Raw genomic sequence first — 22,077 nt, forward strand, 5'->3', positions numbered from 1 at the left:
TACATATAAAAGATTAGTACCACTCTGTGAGTTACTGTGACTGAATAATTAACACCATCACCCTGACACAAACAGATAAATTTGATATTTTAATTTATTTCATATAAGAGTATAGAGAAATGTAGTATGTAGACACATGTCAGTTACATCCAGTTGTGGTGCGCTCCTATGTGAGTCCATTTGAAATGCTGTATATACCTTGGACTGGTCCTATTGTCAATCAAAGCCATAATTCAGTGCAGAATCAGGTACCATGGAGTTGTCACAGGTTACTTAATATCTTTTCATTAGTCAAAGACTCAAATATTCGTTTTCATACCTGTGTCTATTGGAAGGCTTGATATTTTTAAAAAGCTGCTTGCTAAATGATCCTGCACATGTTCACAGCCTTGAATTGAAATGCTAGTATATAAAGCACTGCATTTGCTTGCTGCTCTACAGTATTGCACACATGCCATTGCATTGTTCATATCTTAATTGCATATTTTAATATTACAAATCCTCATCTACCGTAATTCTGTCTATATACTGTGTATCTAACCATATATTATACATTTCTCTCCATTGCTCTCTCTCTCTCTCTCGCTTCCTCTCTCTCTCTCTCTCTGAATATATATAGCCTAGTATGTAAAAAATCTTGCGTACATACACAGTTGGGTTGATCATAAGGGCCAAAGAAAAATGAATGCAACTAAGCACTGTTCAAGAAGCAGTCCCTTGTTTTTGGGAAACCATGCCGACGTGGACAGCAGAACCTAAAACAAAACAAGTATTTACATCATAACACTGATACTTTCTTGACTCGTGTGGGTGAAGAAATGATTGTTGTCCATTATAACATGGCACTGGCAAGCGCTTCTGGTGCAGTATTTAGTGTGTAAGATGGGGACTTCTGACCACCCTCTTACACAAAAGAGCTGTGCACTGCTTCTGAGACCTGCAAAAGAAAATATATATTTATTTAGTTGTAATAATATGTGGTTCAAAAACACGTTTTTTGGGCTCAGACGCCAGATGGTGCAACACATCTAATGCCCATACATTAAATAGAAATGTTGGGGTATATGCTGCAATGAATATCATTCGTTCTTAGACAGTCTACTAAAAACAAGCAAACACATTTTAAATATCCATACTATAGTGGCACTGGCTGTTGTTGCGCCGCTCTGACGTGTACTACTGCTGAAATGTCTCTGACCCATGAGCAGTATTGACACAGATGTTTCAAATAAGAAAGATGTGTGTGTGTGTTACTGCTTTTCACCTTGGTCTTGCTTTGTAGCTTTGCATTATTGTCATTAGGGAGTGCACTCTGTCTTGCTGCATTAAATCCAGACCGATCCATGACCAGCATCTGGACGGAGGCCCCACCGCACATTATCAGCCTCACCACCTCTTTCAAATACTCCCTCTCCACACTGTGGCCGTTCACCTCCATCACAACGTCCCCTTCACAGAGACCAGCTCTCTCAGCGCCACTCCCTACTGTGACCTGCAGGGGGCATAAGCAGACAGTAACAGAGGAGAGTACTTCAATTAATCTTGAAGGAAATCATAGCTGGAGGCTGAGAGCACTGAAATTCAGGACTGACAGACTGGGGAAATCATTTGTCCCTAGAGCCATGCAACTCTATAATTTGTCCATTAAGGACAAAGAGACACTCCTTGACTTTTCTGCATGATCACCTTTTTTATTTTTATCTACTTTTTTACTTTTTTATTTTTATATTATTTTTACTTCTCTTTTTAATCTACAGAGCAAACTGGAAAAAGAATTTCCCCTTGGGGATAAATAAAGTTTAATCTAATCTAATCTAATCTAGTGTGATTTTACATAAATACAAAAAACCCCTCAAATATCTAATACACATTATTGCACATCAATCATATAGCACACACTTGAGTACAATCAGCCGTCCAGTGGCTCACATATGCATGCATCCATACATTTCAGAAGCCAATTTGATATTATTTACACACCTCTGCAGAATACACTACAATGACTGAATCTTGTAGATGTTCATTGTCTAATTGAAAGGAAAATACCTACCTGAACATACTATGTCCATTGTGCAAAAAAGATGTTATTCACAATCATTTGGTGAATGATAGTTCTTTGACTGATTGCTTTACAAGTTAAATCTGACAGGTCTTTGACTGTAAAGTTGTGAATTAATTATCACATCTTGCCGAGACCTCCTATTACTATTGGCCCTGTCAAGTGTATCTACACTGAATAATTTTGCCCACATTTCCACACATTGATATTTGGACAAACTGAATCTTCCCACCACTGTGCATTTCCTAAGGCCTCCTAGGGAGCTCCCCTTCCCTCTCCTTTCTTCAAGGTCTCCTAGGAACCCCACATACCAGGTACTGTACATACTGTTAAATCAGATACATTATTACATTACATTTTACTTAGCCGACACTTTTATCCAAAATGACCTAAAATTATTTTAAGTACAGTGTATTGGTTACAGTCCCAGGAGCAGTGTGGGGTTAGATACCTTGCTCAAGGGCACTGAAGCCATGGAGTGAGATGAGACTGGAAGGGTGAGATTCAAAAACCTGCAACCCTCTCATCTACAGCCCATCCCCTTAACCATTAGGCCATGGCTGCCCCCAGAGGCAATGACTTTATTCCTTAATCCGTCCCTATTGACAAGGGTGAGTCATCAATGAGTCATCTTACCTGGCCAATGAACGTGCCAGGCTCATTCTCCACGCATCCCAAACTGAAGCCAAACCCGGAGGTTTCTTTCTGGAGAACACAGAGTCTTTGGCAGGGAGGGCCTGCACACTGTTCACTCTGATTCCTGTTTTCCTTATCGTCCAGGATGTCATCCTCATAGAAGAGAAGTGGGGACAGTGCAATCTGGCAGAACACAGTGAACATGCACTAGTTAATAACACGTATATAACAACTAATAACACAGTTAATAACACAATTTGATGCAGTTCGGATTTCTTGATTGGGTTATGACACACTATGGTTTGGTCTGATATAATATACGTAAGGATAGGCCTAAGTATATACAGTAAGTATAAACTAAAACTAAAGCATGCCTCCTGTTACCTCTATTTTAGGTTAATGCACAAGACAACAGCCTTTTTAAATATCGGATGCACAATGTCCTTTGTCTTCAAATACATTAAGGTCTAAAATGTATTCTCATGTTGATGACAAGGTCTGTTGGCTGCTTGTAAACCTAATCTGTGCCAGTAAAGATTGTAAATGTGGGTGTTGTGTTGTGGTGCACAGTGCTAATCAGAGGCGATTCCTCTTTGAGTACAAGGGAGGCGCCGCCTCCTGTCCAAAATCACGGAGAAATAGTATGTAAACTAATGCTTTACACGACTTAATATCATTGCTATTTCAGACCCAGCTCCATAGATGCATGTGCTCAACTTAGAGATTAAACCAATCTGTAGTAAGATCCCGAAGCTCGCACAAGTTTTTTTCCGCTCATGACAACGCAAGCGAGTCGAGTCTCAATGGACTTCAATGGCATGTGGGATTGTGCGCTTTTTCAATGGCAAAATGCTAAACGGTCATTGGCTATTGCCGTGAAATTTTTTTAATTTTGAGACTGAGCCTCACTGGGAGTGAATAGAGCTCGAAAGTCCCGCCCCTTAGTTCCGCGTTTCACGGGACCTCAGTTGACCATCTAACAACATGGTAGCGAGTAAATATCTTCTGATCTCAGTCATGATATGCGCTGGGCTCCAAATATGCTGTTTAAGATGATAGATAAAGATTATTCAAGCAGAAGTATCAATGTTTTGTTCCGAGGCCGTCGGCATGAAAAATGTGAAGAAACACAGCTTTATAAAAAGTTTAGGGGTTCATACGAAAAATTAAGCAAAAATATCAGAAACAACATATATGGAGCTCGTGGCACAACTCGAAGGGGATCGAAATGCCATTTTAATACCGCCATTGGATTACATGCTACGATTTTCGGCTAAAAACGCAGTTGAGGTCCCATGAAATCGGGGGAAGTGACGTCACTTTCGAGCTCTATGGAGAAGAGAGAGGAGGGGGGAGGGACCGGAGACTGGAGCTCCGACTTGTGATTGGGTGAACCCCGTGTCAGTAGGCTACAGTAGTTGATTTCATTTCGAAATGCGGATATGTTATTAATTTGACTGAGAAGTTTCGTCGTGATAACCAGTGGGGAAGCTATTCATTGCGTTGTACTCCAGTTTTGTGTACATATTCTTGTAAACCTAGTGTTGCGAATAAAGTCTTAATAGTGGCACGTCCTTATCCTTTTTAATCTCCCAATTCAAAAGTTGAGGTTGCCTACTTTTCGTTATTGCTAGCTTGCAAGAAAGCTAGAGAGCTATGCAAAATGAAATGCCAAGCATTGTGGATTAAATTCTGGCGAATTCCAGTCGTCCTTATGAGGAGAAAATGAATATCAAGGAGCAGAGCAGAGCACTGCCTAATATTGACTTGGTGAAAAAGGTAGGGAAGAACAAACTTTTCTTTTGAGCTTTCGTGGTGTCTGATCAACTGGTTAACTGCCAAGTCCCGTAAGTGGCGAGTCCTTTCCTACTGTGCTGTTAAGCCGTGCACCCAGTAATGAACAAAGACAACGAAGGCAAACTCAATCACATCATTATGTGGCGGAGGTAGGCCTAATGAATAATAATAATAATAAAAACATTTCCCTATGAATAGGCTACAAGGGGGATAATGATTAATGATTAACAAATTTGTTTCAACAAGAGTCCTTCAGTGTGTGAGGGCAGGCCATATGTGACAGGACCAATATAAGGTGTGTGTCAAAATTGACCCCCCCCCCCCTTTTTTTGCGTTCTGGACATATTTTAATTGAACAGCCTCCCCTGTTTGACAGACTACCAGCCGCCACTGGTGCTAATGCACTTGTAAACAGAAACACGCCAAATTACCCATGGAGACTCAGGTTTCATTCATTCCAAGTCCATTTCCCTAGTCTATCCCATCTCTCTCTCTCTCTCTCTCTCTCTCTCTCTCTCTCTCTCTCTCTGTCATTTCCTGTCATTTCTTTATTATTCTATCAATAAATGCACAAAAAGCAAAACAAAAAAACCCTAAAATAATCAACTCATTAAGTCCAGGAGCAGCACCTGTGCAACACAACCTTTAAGACCAGCTGCAGCATCTGAGCATATGTATTTACCTTTAACAGCGTGGGTCATTCTGTTAAAATTTTTTGACCACTAACAGTATAAATGGGTGAAATAAAAAAAGTCTTATTGGGTTAAATCAATGATTCTCAAACTGTGGGCCAGGGCCAAATGGTGGGGCGTTAAAGTGGGCCCTGAAATCATTTTCTAAAAATCTAAATAATATTTGCTGTTTTGCCGTTGACTAATCATTTGAGTTGTAGTGTTTATTGGGCCAGAGGCGAGCCCTAAGCATTTGTGAACATTTCAAGTGGGCCCCAAATAAATGCTTCCAAACATGACCCACCTTTTCATAAAACTCTTTGCCGCTGAAGGAGATGCAGGTGAGGGTGACCTGCTGGCCGCTCTGTCGCACCATGCTGACAATGTCCTCGTGCTCGGACATCTCTACTGGCTCCCCGTTCACCGACAGCAGCACGTCCCCATCATCCATGCCCGCCCTCTCCGCAGGACTACCCTCGTCCACCTCACGCAGCATGTGGGCTACAAGACATATAGTACATTAAATTACATGACAGTACATTACATTACATTATGATATAGCGCTACAGGTACGTATGTCCCCAATCCCCATCCTCCATGCCCGCCCTCTCCACAGGACTGCTCTCGTCCACCTCACGTAGCATGTGAGCTACAAGACATATAGTACATTACAGTAAATAACATTACAGTACATTACATTACATTACATTATGATATAGCCCTACGTATGTCCCCATCCTGCATACTCTCGACCACACAGCATGTGAGCTACAAGACATACAGTATGTGTATCCCATTAGATTGGTAGCTGAAATGATACAGCCCAGCAATTCTCAAACGGTGAGCCTTGAAGGTATTCCAAATGGGCATTGAAATCATTTCTAAAAATTAAAATATGTGTGTGTGTTGCTGTTGACTATTGAGCTTTATTGTTCATTGGGTCAGAGGTGGGCCCTGGACATTTGCACTTTAAATCTACCAGTCACTTCAATAATTTACCAGCTTTTGGCTGTTTAAATGGTTCTAATTTCCATCCAGCAGTGGTTCTACCCTTTGGGGGGCCTAGGCAAAATATAGACACGTGGCCCTTTTCAATTACTTCGCTGGTAGTTAACACTTTTGGTGCCCCCTACAATGAGGAAATTTGGTGGGGCCCTAGGCGACTGCCTAGTCTGCTTATTGGTAAAATTGGCTCTGTTTCCATCCCTCACTCTCACCCATGCGTCCTGGTGGGAATTTCTCTTGGCGCAGCAGGAAGCCGTAGCCTTGTGGGCCCTGGGCCAGGTGCAGTGTTTTGGGTCTGTGGGGCAGGTTGTGGGAGCCGGCCATGCAAGGAAGTATGGGTATATTCCTGTGGAGAAACTCCTTCTCACTCTGACTGTCAATCACTAAAATGGTTAAGTGATCCCCACATTTCTTGACCTAGAGAGGAAAAGAAACATTGTAAGTGAAAATAACGCAAAGGCTTCCCGAAGGGGTGTGACCATCCCTAGATCCGGTCTCCAAGAAAAAAAAACTTAATTCAGAAATAATTCAGGCTTGACACCAGGTGAAGAAATTAAAAGTACTGCCATGTTCTTAGTATTAATTCCAACCAATCCATCTGATCCTTAGATATAGTAATTACTGAATTTAAATTCACACTGCACTCTTACACTGTACTCTTACACTGAACTGAGATGATATAATTACTAAAATCCCCTGTGTTTATCAGTTTATATTCGAACAAAGGCATGGCCATTATCTGCCTAATCATGATATACAGGACTTACTATTTTATGAAGTGCGGAGTGTGTGAGTGTTGACACCATTGTTCCGTTAATCCAGATTAAGCGATCTCCACATCGCACTCCTGCTCTCTCCGCGGAACTCTCACTCGCCACGCTCACGCGGTAACCGCTTTTCACACCTAATAACACATTACATTACATTACTTACGATACATTACAGGTACCTGACGCTTTTATCCAAAGCAACTTAAAGTTATTATAGGGTATTGGTTACAGTCCCTGGAGCAATGTGGGGTTAGATTCCTTGCTGAAGGGAACTTCAGCCATGGATTGAGGTGTAGGAAAAGGTAAAGGTCAGACTCTGACTTCAAGACCACCTCTCTAACCATTACTCCACAGCTGCCCAATGTTATATAGCGGAACACTCACAAAATAAAATGTTACAATACATTATATTACATTACATTGCTGTTTATCTTATGCATTTACATATTTTACTGTACATTTTATATTACTTTATATAATACTGTAGTATAATATACACATACTGTATACTGCATAGTCATCCATGGTAAACCATGAAATATCGCCGGTGGAATGTACCTTTTCAAGCCAAGAACTGCTAAACAATTCAATGAGGTCTATGATAACTGTTGTATAAAAGTATAAAAGCAAGTACCATATAGTATCTACCTTCAATAGGTTTGATGATGAGACCAAGGTCGAGGCCTGGTTCTCTGGTGATGTGACAAAGCCTCGGTTGTGACCAAACCCCACCATGATAAGTGCTGACAGCCGACCTGAGGTCCAGCTTCATCGACATGGCCCTCTCATAGTCCTCACTGTGCACCACAATCAGGTACAGCAGCAGCCCTGACTCCTGAATCTGTCGAACCACCTGCCATCCGGAATACAAAACTAGAATTACTAACAAAAATTGGCATCTGAAAAAGAAGGGCTTCGATGCGAAGGTGCTCTTTGGTTAAACATAACTTGGAACGATATTTCGAAGATATCCAAGGCACTCTTTGTCTTCGTTAAAAAATCTCTTATTACCCTGATGAGGGCCACTACAGGCCGAAACATGTTGGCAATTTTAATGTGTTCTACAATGAACTACTTCAGTTTCCGTTTTTTAGCGAAGAGTGCCTTGGATATCTTCAAAATATTGTTCCAAAAATGGGCACCTGTTCGCAGAGATGGATTGATTCCATGGGCCCCTGGGCCAGACAACAAGAAAGCCGCCCCTCAATAGGTGTTGCTAGTTTACAAAACAATTCAAGGTTTCAGTCCAGATGTGAGAGTCTGTTGGGGTTTGGGGGGTAATCCACTGCAAAAATGTGAACATTCAATATACAGGCTTGGGCTCCAGGGCCCCCTTGACTCTTGGGGGCCCTGGGCATGGCCCTGGTAGACATGTGTAGTAATCTGCCCTTGCCTGCTTGGAAAACATTTCAGGCTATCCACCCAAAAGATGAAATAAGAGATTTTAGCAAGGTACAGGTACTACAAAAACTCAGCAAGTCTGGTAGCACTGGATACCTGAAAAAAGTCTTGCACAACTGCGAACAACTGCAAACAACTCTGACAGCCGGTTTATTTCACATGCCTGATTAAGACCCACATGGGTCGAAACGTAGGTCTCTTGAATACATCTTTTGTCAGAGTCAGAGTGTGCAGACTTCTAGTCTCTCTGTTGATCGATGTCTTTGTCCTGCACCTGGCCTAAGTGAAGTGGAATGTACACAGTCCTGTATTTTTTGTGTGAATGTCAACATTCTACCATTTTGACATGGTGGAAAAAGTGGAGGAGGCACTGTTGAAAAGATGGAAACATGTAACATTCTACTTGTCTCTTGGTGTAGGCCTATAAACGTGGTGAGATGAAGCACTGTTAAACTCCAATGTTTTGGCATCATTACTACTTTTCACATATATCTGCTATGTACACTCAACCTGTGCTAGATGAAAGTTTTCCCCACAGATCTAGATTAAAATAGTTAATCTTATAATGGCAGTGCTCACGGTCATGTGATTGTGATGACCCTCTGACGGACTTAGTGAATGAATACATGGTAACACTTCACTTGACACCAGCATCATAACAGTCATAAACATTGTATCCATGTCCATTCTGATGACTGTTGTCATTACGTGACATTTGGTTATGATAAAGACAGACCAAATAATGTCATCTTTTCATGACCATAAAATGTTTATGACATTGACATAATGTTTATGAGGTGCTCATGACTGCATCATGACACTGTTTTGACACTATTATTTGACACTGTCATGTCATCCATATGATGCCAGCCTCAAATAAAGTGTACCCGAATACATTCTAAGGCACAGGATACCTGAGCGTGCTCTTTGTGGTGCACATACTCTCCGTTGACCTCCAGGAGATGGTGTCCTTCCCTCAGGCCGCTCCGCTCGGCGGCGCTCCACGGCTCCACACGGCCCACCCTGTGGCCCTGCTGCAGATAGCCATCTCGTCTCTCCAGGTGGAAACCGAATCCCTGGCCCACCTCACGCTTCAGCCGACACAGATGCAGCGGCACATCTGATTCTGAGAGAGAGAGAGAAAGAACCGCAGTTAAGCCAAAATACTAGAGTAGGGAAAATGTAGTGCACAAATGCCCAGATTGGTCACCTGTGGCCTAGTGGTTAAGGAGATGGGCTTTAGATCAGGGTAGCAGGTTTGAATCCCACTCTTTCACTCCCTATCTCACTCCATGGCTGAGGTGCCCTTGAGCGAGGCACCTAACCCCATACTGCTCCAGGCACTGTAACCAATACCCTGTACTTAAAATAAGTGTATGTCACTTTGGATAAAAGCGCCAGCTAAGTGTAATGTAAAGCAATGTAATGTAATATAATGCAGTGGCACATCTGACGGATGGGGAACTACATAGGACAAATACATTACAGTACTATCAACAACACTGGTAAGGAACCGTAGAAGGGAAATCAAAATGCTGTGGTAGAGGAAAAGGTATTGCACAGATGCTGCGGCACATCCGACTCTGAGAGAGGAAGAACCACAGAGGGTAAACCACATAACACAAGGAAAGCATGCATGCATACAACTTTCTCGCCTGATCTGTGATGGTGGTATCATTTTTGTTGTTTATTGATTTCTGTGTAGCCTGTTTGAGCCTCTCCATTCAGTAGGCCTATGTTGCTGTCTCTGAGGGAACCACAGATGATCATCCACAACAATATGGTTACTGAAGTCTTGGAATACCCATAAGAAGGGCCCAACAGCTTCCAGTGCCCAGCCAATGAGGGGGTAGAGCAGGCCTGTTTTAGCCTCTCCCAGTTGTGTTGTGAAACTAGTGACAGGTTGACCTGGCTGATATGACATCCTCCTGGGGTGCATTCCAATATGCAGACTCCCGTTCTCCACTTGTGCTTGTGGCCTCACCCCGCCTCCTGGCCCCGCTTCCATGGAGAAAACATTAAAGTTTCCCAGCTGTCAGCCTAGCCACAACAAATTTTGGGGGACTGTTTTTCATTCATCATCCCGATTGCAAATGAGAAAATGACATTAGAACTGTGCTTTTGCAAGATGTTGAATTAATTTTCTGTCGTCAGTGACATCATCATGAGGTCACAAGCAGGCAAGTGAGCGAGGGAGGACGGGAGTCCGCATATTGGAATCCACCCGTGGTCTGTAGCAGAACCTCTTCAAAACTGGCAATTCCTCTCATACATTACTGCCTGACTGCAGGGAGGGAGTGGTGCACTGCATGCTGTTCCAAGAAAGGCCTGTGGAACTGGCAGTAATCTGGGCGCATTGATATTGTTATCTGAGTTTATGAGAGCTCAACCCACCTGTGTCATCTGAAATCACCAAAGCTGGATTATCAATTCCAAGTTTCGGGTTAAACGTAAATTTCCTAAAGATGGAAAAAAATGAGTGGGATATGGGAACTAGTAAATATTTTCATTTTTTTCTATTTTTTCAATATATTTAATTCATTTTCAGTAAATACAAGAACATTAATACAGAAGATACAAGAGATATGGAAACAGTAACAGAAACTTCAAAAAGCCATGAAACTTACAGAGGGATGTCATTGGTTCTGTCTGTGTCTAACAATGAAAAACAAAACAAAAAAACAAAATGGGCTGCTGTTATAAACAAATAAGTAAATCGCTAGTATCCTAGGTAGAGTGCAATGGACACAAAACCTTTCAAGGAATTTTGAGGAATGTGCCCGTCTCTGGCCCTCATACTGTATGTGAACATTAACCAAGACACTTCATGGGGATTTTGATTTCACTAATCTGCATTCAGCCAACAAGCTTTACGTGTTGCTCTTTGTCGACTCTAGGTTAAATATCAAGCTGACAAAACGACACAAAGACTATGGGTAAAAGTGTTTTGAAATAGGCATGTGGTACATTTTCACATACAGTATAACTGGTTTCCATCTGCAGGCAATGGGGAGATCTAGTTTGTTTGGTTTCTGTTGATTTACATCACAAATGCAATTTTAAAAAGTCTGACAAGAAGTAGTGTTTACTTAACACCCACTGTTTCCAACAACACAGCACTACATGCATCTGGATTTTTCTGTATACAAATCATTTTGCGTTTTCAGCTTAATCTCAGGTATTCATACACAAAGTACAAAAAAATATAAACAGATTGGCAGGAGTGGAAAAAATAACTTACCTGAGGTGTATTTCATTGTTGGATTTGAATAAAGCGATGGTCAGTTGAAATTATACAGTTTAAAGCTTCATTTCAGACAAAAATAAACCCACACAAATTATGTTGCAACCTCCCATAGAGAGCTACCACCTGTCGAGGCTAATAGCGCCATGGAAGTGCAAAGGTAGAGCGTTGGATAGAGCATTAAACAGCGTCCTGTCAGCAACTCACCTGTCCAGAGAGATCTGCTCCTCCTACCAATAACCACCACTGGTTTAATGATTAAGCTGGCTTCTACGAGCTCACAGACACGACCACACTCTCATACCTTGTTTTTTTAAACAGCTGAATGAATGTATGCATGTATACAGATGTGTAAAGGTGTGATATATAAGGCTTGTGTACTGTGTACTATGTATGTACCGAATATGCTGGTGGACACCTTAATTCCCTTCAGGATTAATAAAGTACGTATGTATATTACTCTGATTCTACCTCTCCGCTGATGCTGGGCTGCTTGTGTGAAGCGTAACGTCACCATACGATGATAATTAACAAGTGAGTTTATGTGTAACTCAGGAGGTGGAAGTGAAAAAAAGAGAAAATAACAAAAACACAGAGGAGGGATTTGAAAATAATAATAAAAAACAACAAGAGCAAGATCATTTTATATTTTGGCTTTATTCTTCAATACCACTTTCAAATAAATCAAATCAATTTAATTTAACATCTGAGAGATTTGGCATCTCATAAAAATCTGTCAAACGGTTCCCTTTTCATTATAATCATTTTACATCAAATACCATAACTCCTAGTTTAAAACACCAGACATATCATGTTAGACATCCAACTAAATGGAAATGTTCACATCCAAGATCCCACCGAACCAAATACAGTACATGCTGAAATGCAACCGACCAAATACTATAGCATCAATGTTTGTAACACTTTCCATAGGCGACAACACTTCCCTACAAAGCAAAAAGGCAGAAACTGCACTGTTGTTGAAAATGAGTTACTGTGACTATAATTACTTACTATATATAAAAGTTAAATAAAATAGTAAATCTGCAAAGAATGTGGTAATATAAAGTAACAAAATGGACACATGTAATAATCTACACAAACCTACTGGGTTAAAGTATCATTTTAAAGTCATTTGACTCAGTTTGGAGCTCTGTGCAGTTACTGCCTTTTTGCTTTGCAAGACAGAATGGGTGCAATGGAATTTGATCCCGACACGGCAGGCGCATATTGCTGACTGCTAGGCAGTGCTACATCTCACACCACAATGGCAGTTCATCGAAAGGTTCTCAGTTAATAGTCACGGTAGGGACTGGTACCCGTAACTGGTAAGCCAGATACAGAATTGTGCAACGTGCAAGTAGAGAGTTCATGGAAGACAGTAACAATAGTACACTGTAGCACCTAATGAAGCAACATGCTAAATCCACAAAACTATGTTATGAAATTCCAATATATTCCACTACATCCCACAGCCATTCCCACCATTCAAGTCAAGTCAGCTATTCACAAAATGTTTGTTGAGTGTTAAGTGCTCGTACAAAAGTTTGTAAGAGATGCTTTAAGCAGCAAGGCACTCTCTCCCAGGCACTGCCATTTTATAAAAACTATAGAAAGCCACTGCAATAAAAGAAAGGCTTTTGAATTTTCTTTAAATGCGAGTGCTTTGATGTCCCTATTGCATATGTTTCTTGACAACAGAGGCGGACAAACTGTCTTGAAAAAGTCCACATGCCTGCTGGGTATTCCTTCTGCTCGTCACAGCTAACTTCATTAATTATTACCCGCATGCTAATGGGCTTTTGTGTTCTCGTGACGTCAAGACATCTTTTGATTCAATACATTCGAGCATTCGCAGCAGGGGCGGGCCAAGGGGCGGGCCGACTGGGCAATTGCTCGTGTCGTGAGGCATGTCTATCTCTGCTTGATGATAATGCCTTTACGATAAAATGTTTAGTTACTGCTGGGCCCAGACCTGATAGCACTGTTGCAGGTGCAGCAAGAGCATTCGTCCGTAACTTTCGTACAACCATCCTGTCCCAAGATGAACTCCCAAGTAGGCTACAGGGTTTCCCAATGATGATACGATACAGCAGGGATGAAGCCTGATGTCAGTCAGTTATTAGTACACATAGACTGGCACTCAATAGATCCTCTTCTGCTTGATGGTTATCTTTGACGTAGTGTTAATTATTGCTGGGCCACACCTAACCTGTCCATCTCTGCATTTTATGGCTATTCGTGATATAATGTTTAATGTCTCTCCAGACCCAACAGCACTACGTAGGCCATATTGGTCTACAAAAGGAAAAATGCAGTGACTACATATTGATATGTAAATTTGCAGTAACTACAATATCTAGGGGCAGCATAGTTTCACCACTGCTGGTTTGTTAATTATATTAACCCAAGATGTTTGCCTCTCTTTGCTTAAGTTATTGGCGATATACTGTCAGTGTTTAGTTACTACTGGGCCTAGTTCCAATGGGCTTCGTATTCAAGCCCATAACCCTTCAATTCCATTGCTAAGTTAGATGCTTTAAAATAGCTTGATGCTAAGCTAATGCTTTATAATGGCTTGATGCTAAGCTAATGCTTTATAATGGCTTGATGTTATAAACAATGGCTTGTTAGTGCTGCTGTCCGGAAGATTTGAACCTGCAAACCCTTAGGCCCAACCATGGTGGCCCGAAACATTCCAAAAGTAAAAATGGCTTAAAAAGGTGTGCGGCTCATCCTTGCCTGACACAGAACTTTACCTTTTGACCCAGCATCCAGCTAAACAAAAACAGATGTGCATGACATTTGACTGGGCTACCTAACTAGTAGGCCACAGCTTGCCCAGAGATGGTTTGTTATTTTTGGGTGGCGACCCGATAGCACTGGCCTTGTCCAGCATGAGGAGGGTGTGCTTGACTCCGCTCTCCACCCGGCGCAAGTGAAGCCTCTTCCAGAGGCTCCTCTGCTGCAGACGCCCCCACTCCAGCTCTCTCAGGAACACCTGCATAACACAAGAAGAAGGGGCAGCCATGGGATCATAGTTAGGGCAGTGGCCTTAAGATCAGAGGCTTGTAGGTTTGAATCCCACTCCCCACACCTCCACCCATGGCTGAAGTACTCCGCTAGTGGCACACTCTGCCAGTTGGCCTCCATGACACATGCATTGACTATGCCACTGTCAATCAGTGCATCAGTCGAAATCAGATTTCACATGTATTATTTAATTCACTATGAATACATTTAAACAAGGTGGAAAAATAAATCTATTTTTACAAGTTCATGAAGATAAGGAAATCATTTGTTATTTACAGTGATTACATTGTATTGTATACTGTACCACATTACTATTGATCAACAACACATTGAGACATAGATGGCATAAACACAATAACACAAAAGTGTAAAAAAGTGAATACCTGCAGCTGTTCCCGCACGCGTTCCCTCTCCCAGGAGATGGAGTTCTTGGCGATGATGCTGAGGATGGGCCTCCAGTCCTCCGAGACGTCCGAGCCCTCCATGACGGAGGCCAGGGCACGCACGCGCCGCCCCGAGCCCCCCTGCTGAAGCTCGTACAGGGACTGCTTGCCCGCCTCTGTCAGCTGGTTCAGGTATAGGCTGGGTGGAGGTGGAGAAAAGAAGAGAAATGTATGCAAAATACAGTTTTGTAGATATAGTGTATGTGGATATTTTAAATTGAAGATAGGGGCAGCTGCGGCCAATGGATAAAGAGGTGTTTTTTTAAAGATAAGAGGTTTGCAGGTTTGAATCCCACCCTTACCTCTCCCTACAATTCCATCCCATGGCTAAAGTGCCCTTGAGCAAGGCACCTAAGACCACACTGCTCCTGAGACTGTAACCAAAATCCTGCAAATAACTCAATACCTCAAATAACTAAGTTGCTTTGTATAAGCGTTAGCTAAGTGTAATGTAATGTAACATAATGTAATGGATATGTTTTCATCCGTTTGCGTGTAAACATGACGTGTGGATAAAAATAAAAACTTCATTGTTACAGGTGCGCTTTAGCCCCCTAAATGGCATATGTTTATCCTGAGTTTTGAAATGCACACTCTAAAACTCTGCTTACATGTACGGAAATGAGAGACCGAATCTGATGCCTTTTCAAAAATATCCATATATGTGTTAACAGCTTCTTATTGATTAACTCAAAGTGCAGGTTCAGATATTTGCAAAGATGTCAATCCCAGGGTCAGGTACAAGTTGTGTGGAGGTCAAACAGGGAGAAAATGTTATTGTATTGATTGATAGACAGAAAAAGTTTATAGATATCAAAAAAGTTCCAGCAATGTTGTTTTATGAACTGACACACTTTGTAGTGAACAGAGCAGTCAATCCCAGGTTCAGAAATGGGCTGTGTGCAATGCATATACAGTAAACAGGAGAGAAAAAATGTTTTATGGATTGACCATAGAGAACTGGTTTAGACCCAGAAATACCCAAGGCTATTTTATTACCTCCGCCAAGGAAGCTATGTTTTCGGTTGCGTCGGTTTGTCTGTCTGTTTGTCTGTCTGTCTGTCCGCAGGATAACTCAAAAGGTTATGCACGGATTTTGTGTTGATTTGTTGGAAATTACAAAAGGAACATGTGCCTTTAGTGGTGCTTTCTCATAGAGCTCATAGAAGACCAAGTGTTGCCGTTGAATTTGAATACTGTCATCGTGTGCTGTGTGCTGTGAGCACAATTTCTCTGATCAGATTCTCTTTTGTGTATTTCTGTCAGCTGACTGATGGTAGATATGGGCAGTTCTCAAAGATTCCACACACTTATTCCATATCGTCCAAGATTCAAATACGATGCAAAGTTGTTATGCAAATAAAGTGTTCTGTTGGATACGTCGTTTTTGCAAGTGAAGTCATTTTACACAGGTTTAAAAAGTACGTTCTCAAAATATTTTAATGGCAAGAATTTGCACATAGATGAAATGATGTCTGAACAGTTGTTTCCAATAATAAAATGCATAAGTCAAAAAATGTTGTTTACACCGTTTTGCAAATAGACCCTTCATTTGTGTTAATGTACTGTAGTGGGTTGACACCTACTGCACTGTGTGTATGGTGGGGTGTTCCCGGCAGGCGTTGACCAGAGCCACGGCTGTGCTGTCCCCGATGTTGTTATAGGCCACGTTGAGCTCCAGCAGCCCCGTGATATTGGCCAGCTGCTCGGCTAGCTCCAAGGCGACCGCGTCGCCCAGGCCCACGTGCATCAGGGACAGGTGCTCCAGGCTCTGGTTCTCGGGCAGGCTGTCCATCAGCGCCCGCACCCCCTCATCCAGGAGGTCGTTATCGCATAATCTATGGAGGAAGAAGCAGGGGTGAGGACCAGGTGAGTCGGAGTTGGGCAAGTGTGTCTGATGAGTCGGATGTTCCCTTGTTCAAGGTCGGTTCAGTGCTGCTGTTTGTCCGTCTGTCCGTGCATCTGTTTGTTTAGAGTCTGTCTGTCTGTCTATCTGCCAGTGTATCTGTTTATGTGGTGTCTGTGAGACTGTTTGTCTGTGCGTCTGTCAGTCTGGGTGTCTGTTTGTTTAGAGTCTGTCTGTCTGTCTGTCTGTCTGTCCATCTGCGTCTGTCTGTCTGGGTGTCTGAATGTCAATGGTTTCCGGTGAGTGGAAGTTAGCATTGTGGATGAACACCTCAATCGGGGTCATCAAGGTTAAATAAAGGTCATCAATGTTAAATAAAGGTTAAACGCACCAAACACAACACAGCAATCTGGACTTAGCCTTCATGTTATAAACAGCTGTCTTCAGCTGGCTCGCAAGTCAGCAAGTAAACAAGCTGATTTTTTTTTTACTTGTCACACATAATATAAAATCACATACACTACTTACGTCTGTGTGACATCAACTTCAAGTATTGATTTCCCAAATAGCATACCTTGTCAAGTGGATGGCAAAGGAGGACATGTACAATAATATACAAAGGCTTGTTCATCGTATTGACACATGAATGACGCATGCTGTAAAGAAAATGGTATCTTACTGTAGTGACTTAACGGTACAGTTGGGCTCAAGCAGGAGATCCCTCAGGAGAATGCAGGACTCTGGACCAAGATGGTTAAACGGCAGACTAAAGATAACACAAGAAATACACAAGCATGTGGCACACACACACGCAAACACACAGTCTTGCAGTTAGTTTCTCGACTTGAAAAAACTAACCTCGCAATTAGTAATTGTCAGGAAATTACCTGCCACCCAATTCCAATTCTAGTTTTTTGAAGTTGTAGGGCAAATATCTCTGAACAGAATGCATAAATTCTTAGGGAAAACAATGACAGATATTTACAGCGCTGGTTTTTATGAGCAAGCGTATATGCATGTACTACAGTACAAAACAGCGTTCATTTTGCATGAGATGAAAGTAGATGTTTTTTAAAAAAATGGTGCATGGTGAGTAATGAAATGGAATTCATGGAATGGAATGATGGAATGGAATGACGGAATGGAATTGAGCTTATCTTTTTATGACCAGCCATTTCTGTGGCTGCCTGTTGTTAATGATTAACAGCATGTTCAAGATTGCCTAACTCAGTATTGTTATTATTATGCAATTGTATCAAAGCACCTCCTCTCATTTAACCACAAGCATGATGCAATCAAAGCAATACACAAGTTAACAGTTCAGTTCAGCGTTCTCATTGCCAAGCATGACAGAAACCACAAAACAGTGCAATCATCATGCAACATTGCAAATGGAAGCTATTCAATCTGCAGGGAGCTGTCATGTATAGCAACTGTAAGCGTCTTAACGCAATGCTATGTTACAATACATACTTACCCAAATTATGCTATTGAGTGGTTACAGCTGTAATTGCTAAAACGGCATCAATGGACTAAATAGGCTCATTTTAGGCTCATCAAGTCTTTCCTCAATTATCATTATTTTCAACCTTTTTTTGAACAAATGCCCCCCTAAATAATCATAAGACCGCCAACGCCTGTAACCCAACATCATGATGACAATATCACTGCCGAAAATTTAACCCCCTCCCGTCTTGTCTTTGGTTCGTGAGGTTACTTGTCTGTGTCTGTCTCTGTTTTATGTAGTTGTAAAAAAGCAATAATAACTTCAATGAGGGGGAAAAACTTAAATGAGAGAAATACTAAACTACTGTACATGACACAAGAGAGAGAAAACAAGAGAGAGAGAGAGAGAGAGAGAGAGAGAGAGAGAGAGAGAGAGAGAGAGAGAGAGAGAGAGAGAGAGATGTGATAGAAATGATAGAGCACGTGGTTCCTCACGTGAGGTTGCGCGCGTGTCTGAAGGCGGGCCAGAGCAGGTGCAGCAGCTCCTGGTTGAGGCTGCAGGACGACAGGTTCAGCTCATCCAGCAGGAAGCCCTGGGGGCAGCAGTTCAGCACCCAGCTCAGCACGAAGCACTTGAGCGGCGTCATGCGCACCTGCCAACAATGGGCGTAATTTTAGGTGTGGAATAAAGATCAGTCAAATTCTATTTGACTGATATGTTGTAGGTTTCATTTAACACATTATGTTCATAGCACTGATCGTCTTGTTTATCTATTTACTTATTTTTCTATCTCATTCCATTATTTTTTATTTATAACATTGTTGTTTATCTATCTGTTAAGCACTTTGAGCTGCATGTCTATACAAATACAGCTATTATTATTATTATTATTACCAGCTTACAGTAAACAAATGTATTCTCAAACGTCATTATGGCTGACAAAAACACAAAGGAATGGGAATATGGCATTAAAAGTTCATTATGTCATAATGTTTTTATGTGTGCATCTGTGTGTGTGTGTGTGTGTGTGTGTGTGTGTGTGTGTGTGTGTGTGTATGTGCCCTGACTTGAGCAGCCCTGACTCATGCGTACCGTGGAGAGGTCGACGGCCCGCACGGACTGCATCACCTCGGCGGTGACGCGTGGGTTCTGGAACTCGTAGAGGAGGGTCAGGAGGTCCATGGTCTCCTCGGGGGGAAGCTTGTTCCGGCCGGCGCGCACCAGCTGTTTTTTGAGCGATTTCGTGATCTGGGAGACCGTCTCGCTCTTGATGGTGCAGCCCAATTGCTCCAGAAGGCGGCGGTTGCCGTAGTGAAGGAGGCCGCCCATGAAGATGGGGTAGAGCTCGAAGGCGCGCTCGTCCAGGTGCTCCTCCGGGTGCGGCCCATGCACTCCCAGAAGGCTTTGCTCCACCTGGAACAACAATACCAACGTCATCATGCATGTTGAATCTGCAGTCTTAAGACTGTATGTAGTGTCATTACTCCATGGAGGTAATGTCCTCAAGATATGTAGGTTGTATGTAAAGTATGTATGCACGCATTTATGTCTAGACATAGGCCTGTGGCCTCTGTCCTGCCTTTATCGGTGACTGTGGGCTACTGTGGTCCCATGCTCCATGTTCTGTTTTTGTCTGATGGTGCTCTATGCTCCACATGCATGGCACATGTGCAATAGTCTTGTGCTGTTGTGTGTGAGTCTTTCACTGGGATGCAAAATGAATTTCAATTAAAACTGACAATAAAGTTGTATCATAATGTATGTATTGTATCGTTTAAGTCGAGGGTTTTAGAGGAGGGGATACATTACAGTACTTTTGCAATAGTTCACAACATTATCTAAACAACTTAGTTGCTAACAACTGAGCTTCTTTTTGGGCTTGATATTGGGGTAGCCGTGGCCTAATGGTTAGCGAGGTTGTTTTAAGATCAGGTTCAGGTTTAAGGGTTGCAGGTTCGATCCTTAGTTCTCCCTTCACCTCCGTCCATGGCTGAAGTGCCCTTGGGCAAGGCACCTAACCCCACACTGCTCCAAGGACTGTAACCATTACATACCCTGTAAATTATACGTACGATTTGGAAAGCGACAGCCAAGTATAAGGTAATGTAATACTTTTGCAATAGTTCACAACATTATCTAAACAACTTAGTTGCTAACAACTGAACTTCTATTTGGAGCTTGAACTATAACAACTAAACTCTTTGGATAACATGACGGATGAATGTGAATCTTCACAGACATATGAACAAAACCATGTTAACATTTTGAGAAGTTACAGGCAAATAGCTTGTAAACATAAAATGTAGAACCGCAACTGCAACTATTTGGATTACACAATAAAGGTTTTTCCATTTCAACTGCTTGATTTATGCAATAACAGATTTCCCTAGTCCTTTTCACTGCATCTGCTTAAATACATTAGCTATGCTCTACCTGGTCCAGCACATCCTCATTGAAGCAGTCCTCAGACCGGAACATCTCGGCCGCCATGGTCCGGGCGATGTGCCCTTTACTGTTCCTGCTGATCCTCTCCACCAGGCTGGGAAAGAGCTTCAGGAGGTTGAACACCGCAAAGATCTTGAAGGGTATGAACTTGGAGAGGATGCTGAAGAGCGTAGTGACGTCCTCCCCGGCTTGGCCGAGTGTGGCTGACACCTGCTTAGTGAGTTTCTCCAGAGCGGTTTTGTTCTCACCAAGGACCACATAGAGGGCGGCGAGGTACTCCTGCATGGCAGGGACAGCGAAGACATAGTGTTTGTCGTCGCTCTCGACGCTGTCATACAAGCGCTTGCTCTCCACGCACGGCACCAGGAAGAAGTCCATGACGTCCGTGCGGAACATGGCCAGCTTCTGGAGCTCCTCGTCCGTCTTGGTCTCGCCGCCGCCCATCCCCTTCTCCAGGTCCTCCTCGGAGAAGGACGCGCGCTTCTTGGTGACGCCGTCGAAAGCCAGCTTCCCCACCGTCTGGACCACGTACAGCATCAAGGACTTCTGCTGCTCTGAGGACGGACCACTGCCAACGCCGCCTGCAACGAGACAGGACACATTTTGTTAGCAAAATCACTTCTGGGTCAATTAAATTTTTTAGGTTCAGACGTCAAGTGGTATGACAGCTAATGCCCATGAATTAATTAGTAATTGTTGGTATTAATTAACGTACGGCAATGAATATGTTTCTAGGATAATCCACTAAAAACAAACAAAGAATCCATACAATAGTGGCCTCAAACGTCATTCTTTTTTATTACAATTATTTTTTTATTTATGCATTTCCTTATTTTCATTATTACTATTTTCTAATATTGTTGTTATCAATCTAACTGTTAAGCACATTGAGCTGCATGTCTTGTATGACCGCTATTATTAGTAGTATATAAAATATTCAACTATTTATTAAACCATGCCCCATGATCCCTACCAGCAGCACTTCCAGCGTTCAGCACCTCCCCTCCAAAGTTGAGCCTGAGGAAGCTGGTGTAGATGCCGGTGAGGGTTCGGATGGGCGCCTTGTCGTCGGTGTAGTGCAGGTAGTGCAGCGTGGCGCAGGTGAGCCAGCAGTAGGAGGGCAGGTAGCAGGCGGCCGCCAGCTGGCTCTCGTGCCGCAGGTTGAGGTAGAGCAGCTCCATCAGCTCGTCCTTGCTGACGGAGCGCGAGCGCCCCTCGCCGTCGGCTGACGTCTGCTGCAGCAGCCGGCTGGTGAAGTAGGCCCGCTGCCGGGCGGGGTC

The 22,077-nt window shown here is 42.6% G+C and overlaps 2 protein-coding genes across 2 annotated transcripts in view; both read right to left on the bottom strand.

Annotated features, from left to right (window-relative positions):
- Positions 1-76: 76 nt before the first annotated feature.
- On the bottom strand, positions 77-10,902 carry nherf4a (NHERF family PDZ scaffold protein 4a). The gene is made up of 10 exons (XM_063206351.1): positions 10,895-10,902; positions 10,734-10,798; positions 9,254-9,465; positions 7,587-7,791; positions 6,936-7,072; positions 6,381-6,585; positions 5,468-5,664; positions 2,696-2,878; positions 1,265-1,492; positions 77-937 (listed from the first exon to the last, which is right to left on the bottom strand). Exons 1-10 carry the CDS (start codon positions 10,900-10,902, stop codon positions 905-907), a joined length of 1,473 nt encoding a protein of 490 aa, XP_063062421.1. The 3' UTR covers positions 77-904.
- Positions 10,903-12,221: 1,319 nt separating this feature from the next.
- Positions 12,222-22,077, bottom strand: part of nlrx1 (NLR family member X1) — a 10,072-nt gene continuing 216 nt past the window's right edge. Inside the window, exons 2-8 of the mRNA XM_063206352.1 lie at positions 21,771-22,062; positions 20,786-21,378; positions 19,445-19,765; positions 18,847-19,004; positions 16,646-16,897; positions 15,000-15,198; positions 12,222-14,584 (exon numbers count right to left, since the gene is read on the bottom strand). Of these exons, the coding sequence (XP_063062422.1) occupies positions 14,402-14,584; positions 15,000-15,198; positions 16,646-16,897; positions 18,847-19,004; positions 19,445-19,765; positions 20,786-21,378; positions 21,771-22,062 (1,998 nt within the window). The 3' untranslated portion in view covers positions 12,222-14,401. The remainder of the gene's footprint in view (positions 14,585-14,999; positions 15,199-16,645; positions 16,898-18,846; positions 19,005-19,444; positions 19,766-20,785; positions 21,379-21,770; positions 22,063-22,077) is intronic.

The sequence above is a fragment of the Engraulis encrasicolus genome, chromosome 9, assembly GCF_034702125.1.
Source record: "Engraulis encrasicolus isolate BLACKSEA-1 chromosome 9, IST_EnEncr_1.0, whole genome shotgun sequence".
NCBI classification, from domain to species: Eukaryota; Metazoa; Chordata; class Actinopteri; order Clupeiformes; family Engraulidae; genus Engraulis; species Engraulis encrasicolus.

Excerpts from the sequence above, each read along its gene's own strand:
- nherf4a (XM_063206351.1), bottom strand. Across the intron at positions 5,665-6,380 it reads ATTCCCACCAGGACGCATGG|CCCACATGCTGCGTGAGGTG; the intron begins GTGAGAGTGAGG and ends TATGTCTTGTAG. Across the intron at positions 1,493-2,695 it reads CTGGCACGTTCATTGGCCAG|GTCACAGTAGGGAGTGGCGC; the intron begins GTAAGATGACTC and ends TGCCCCCTGCAG.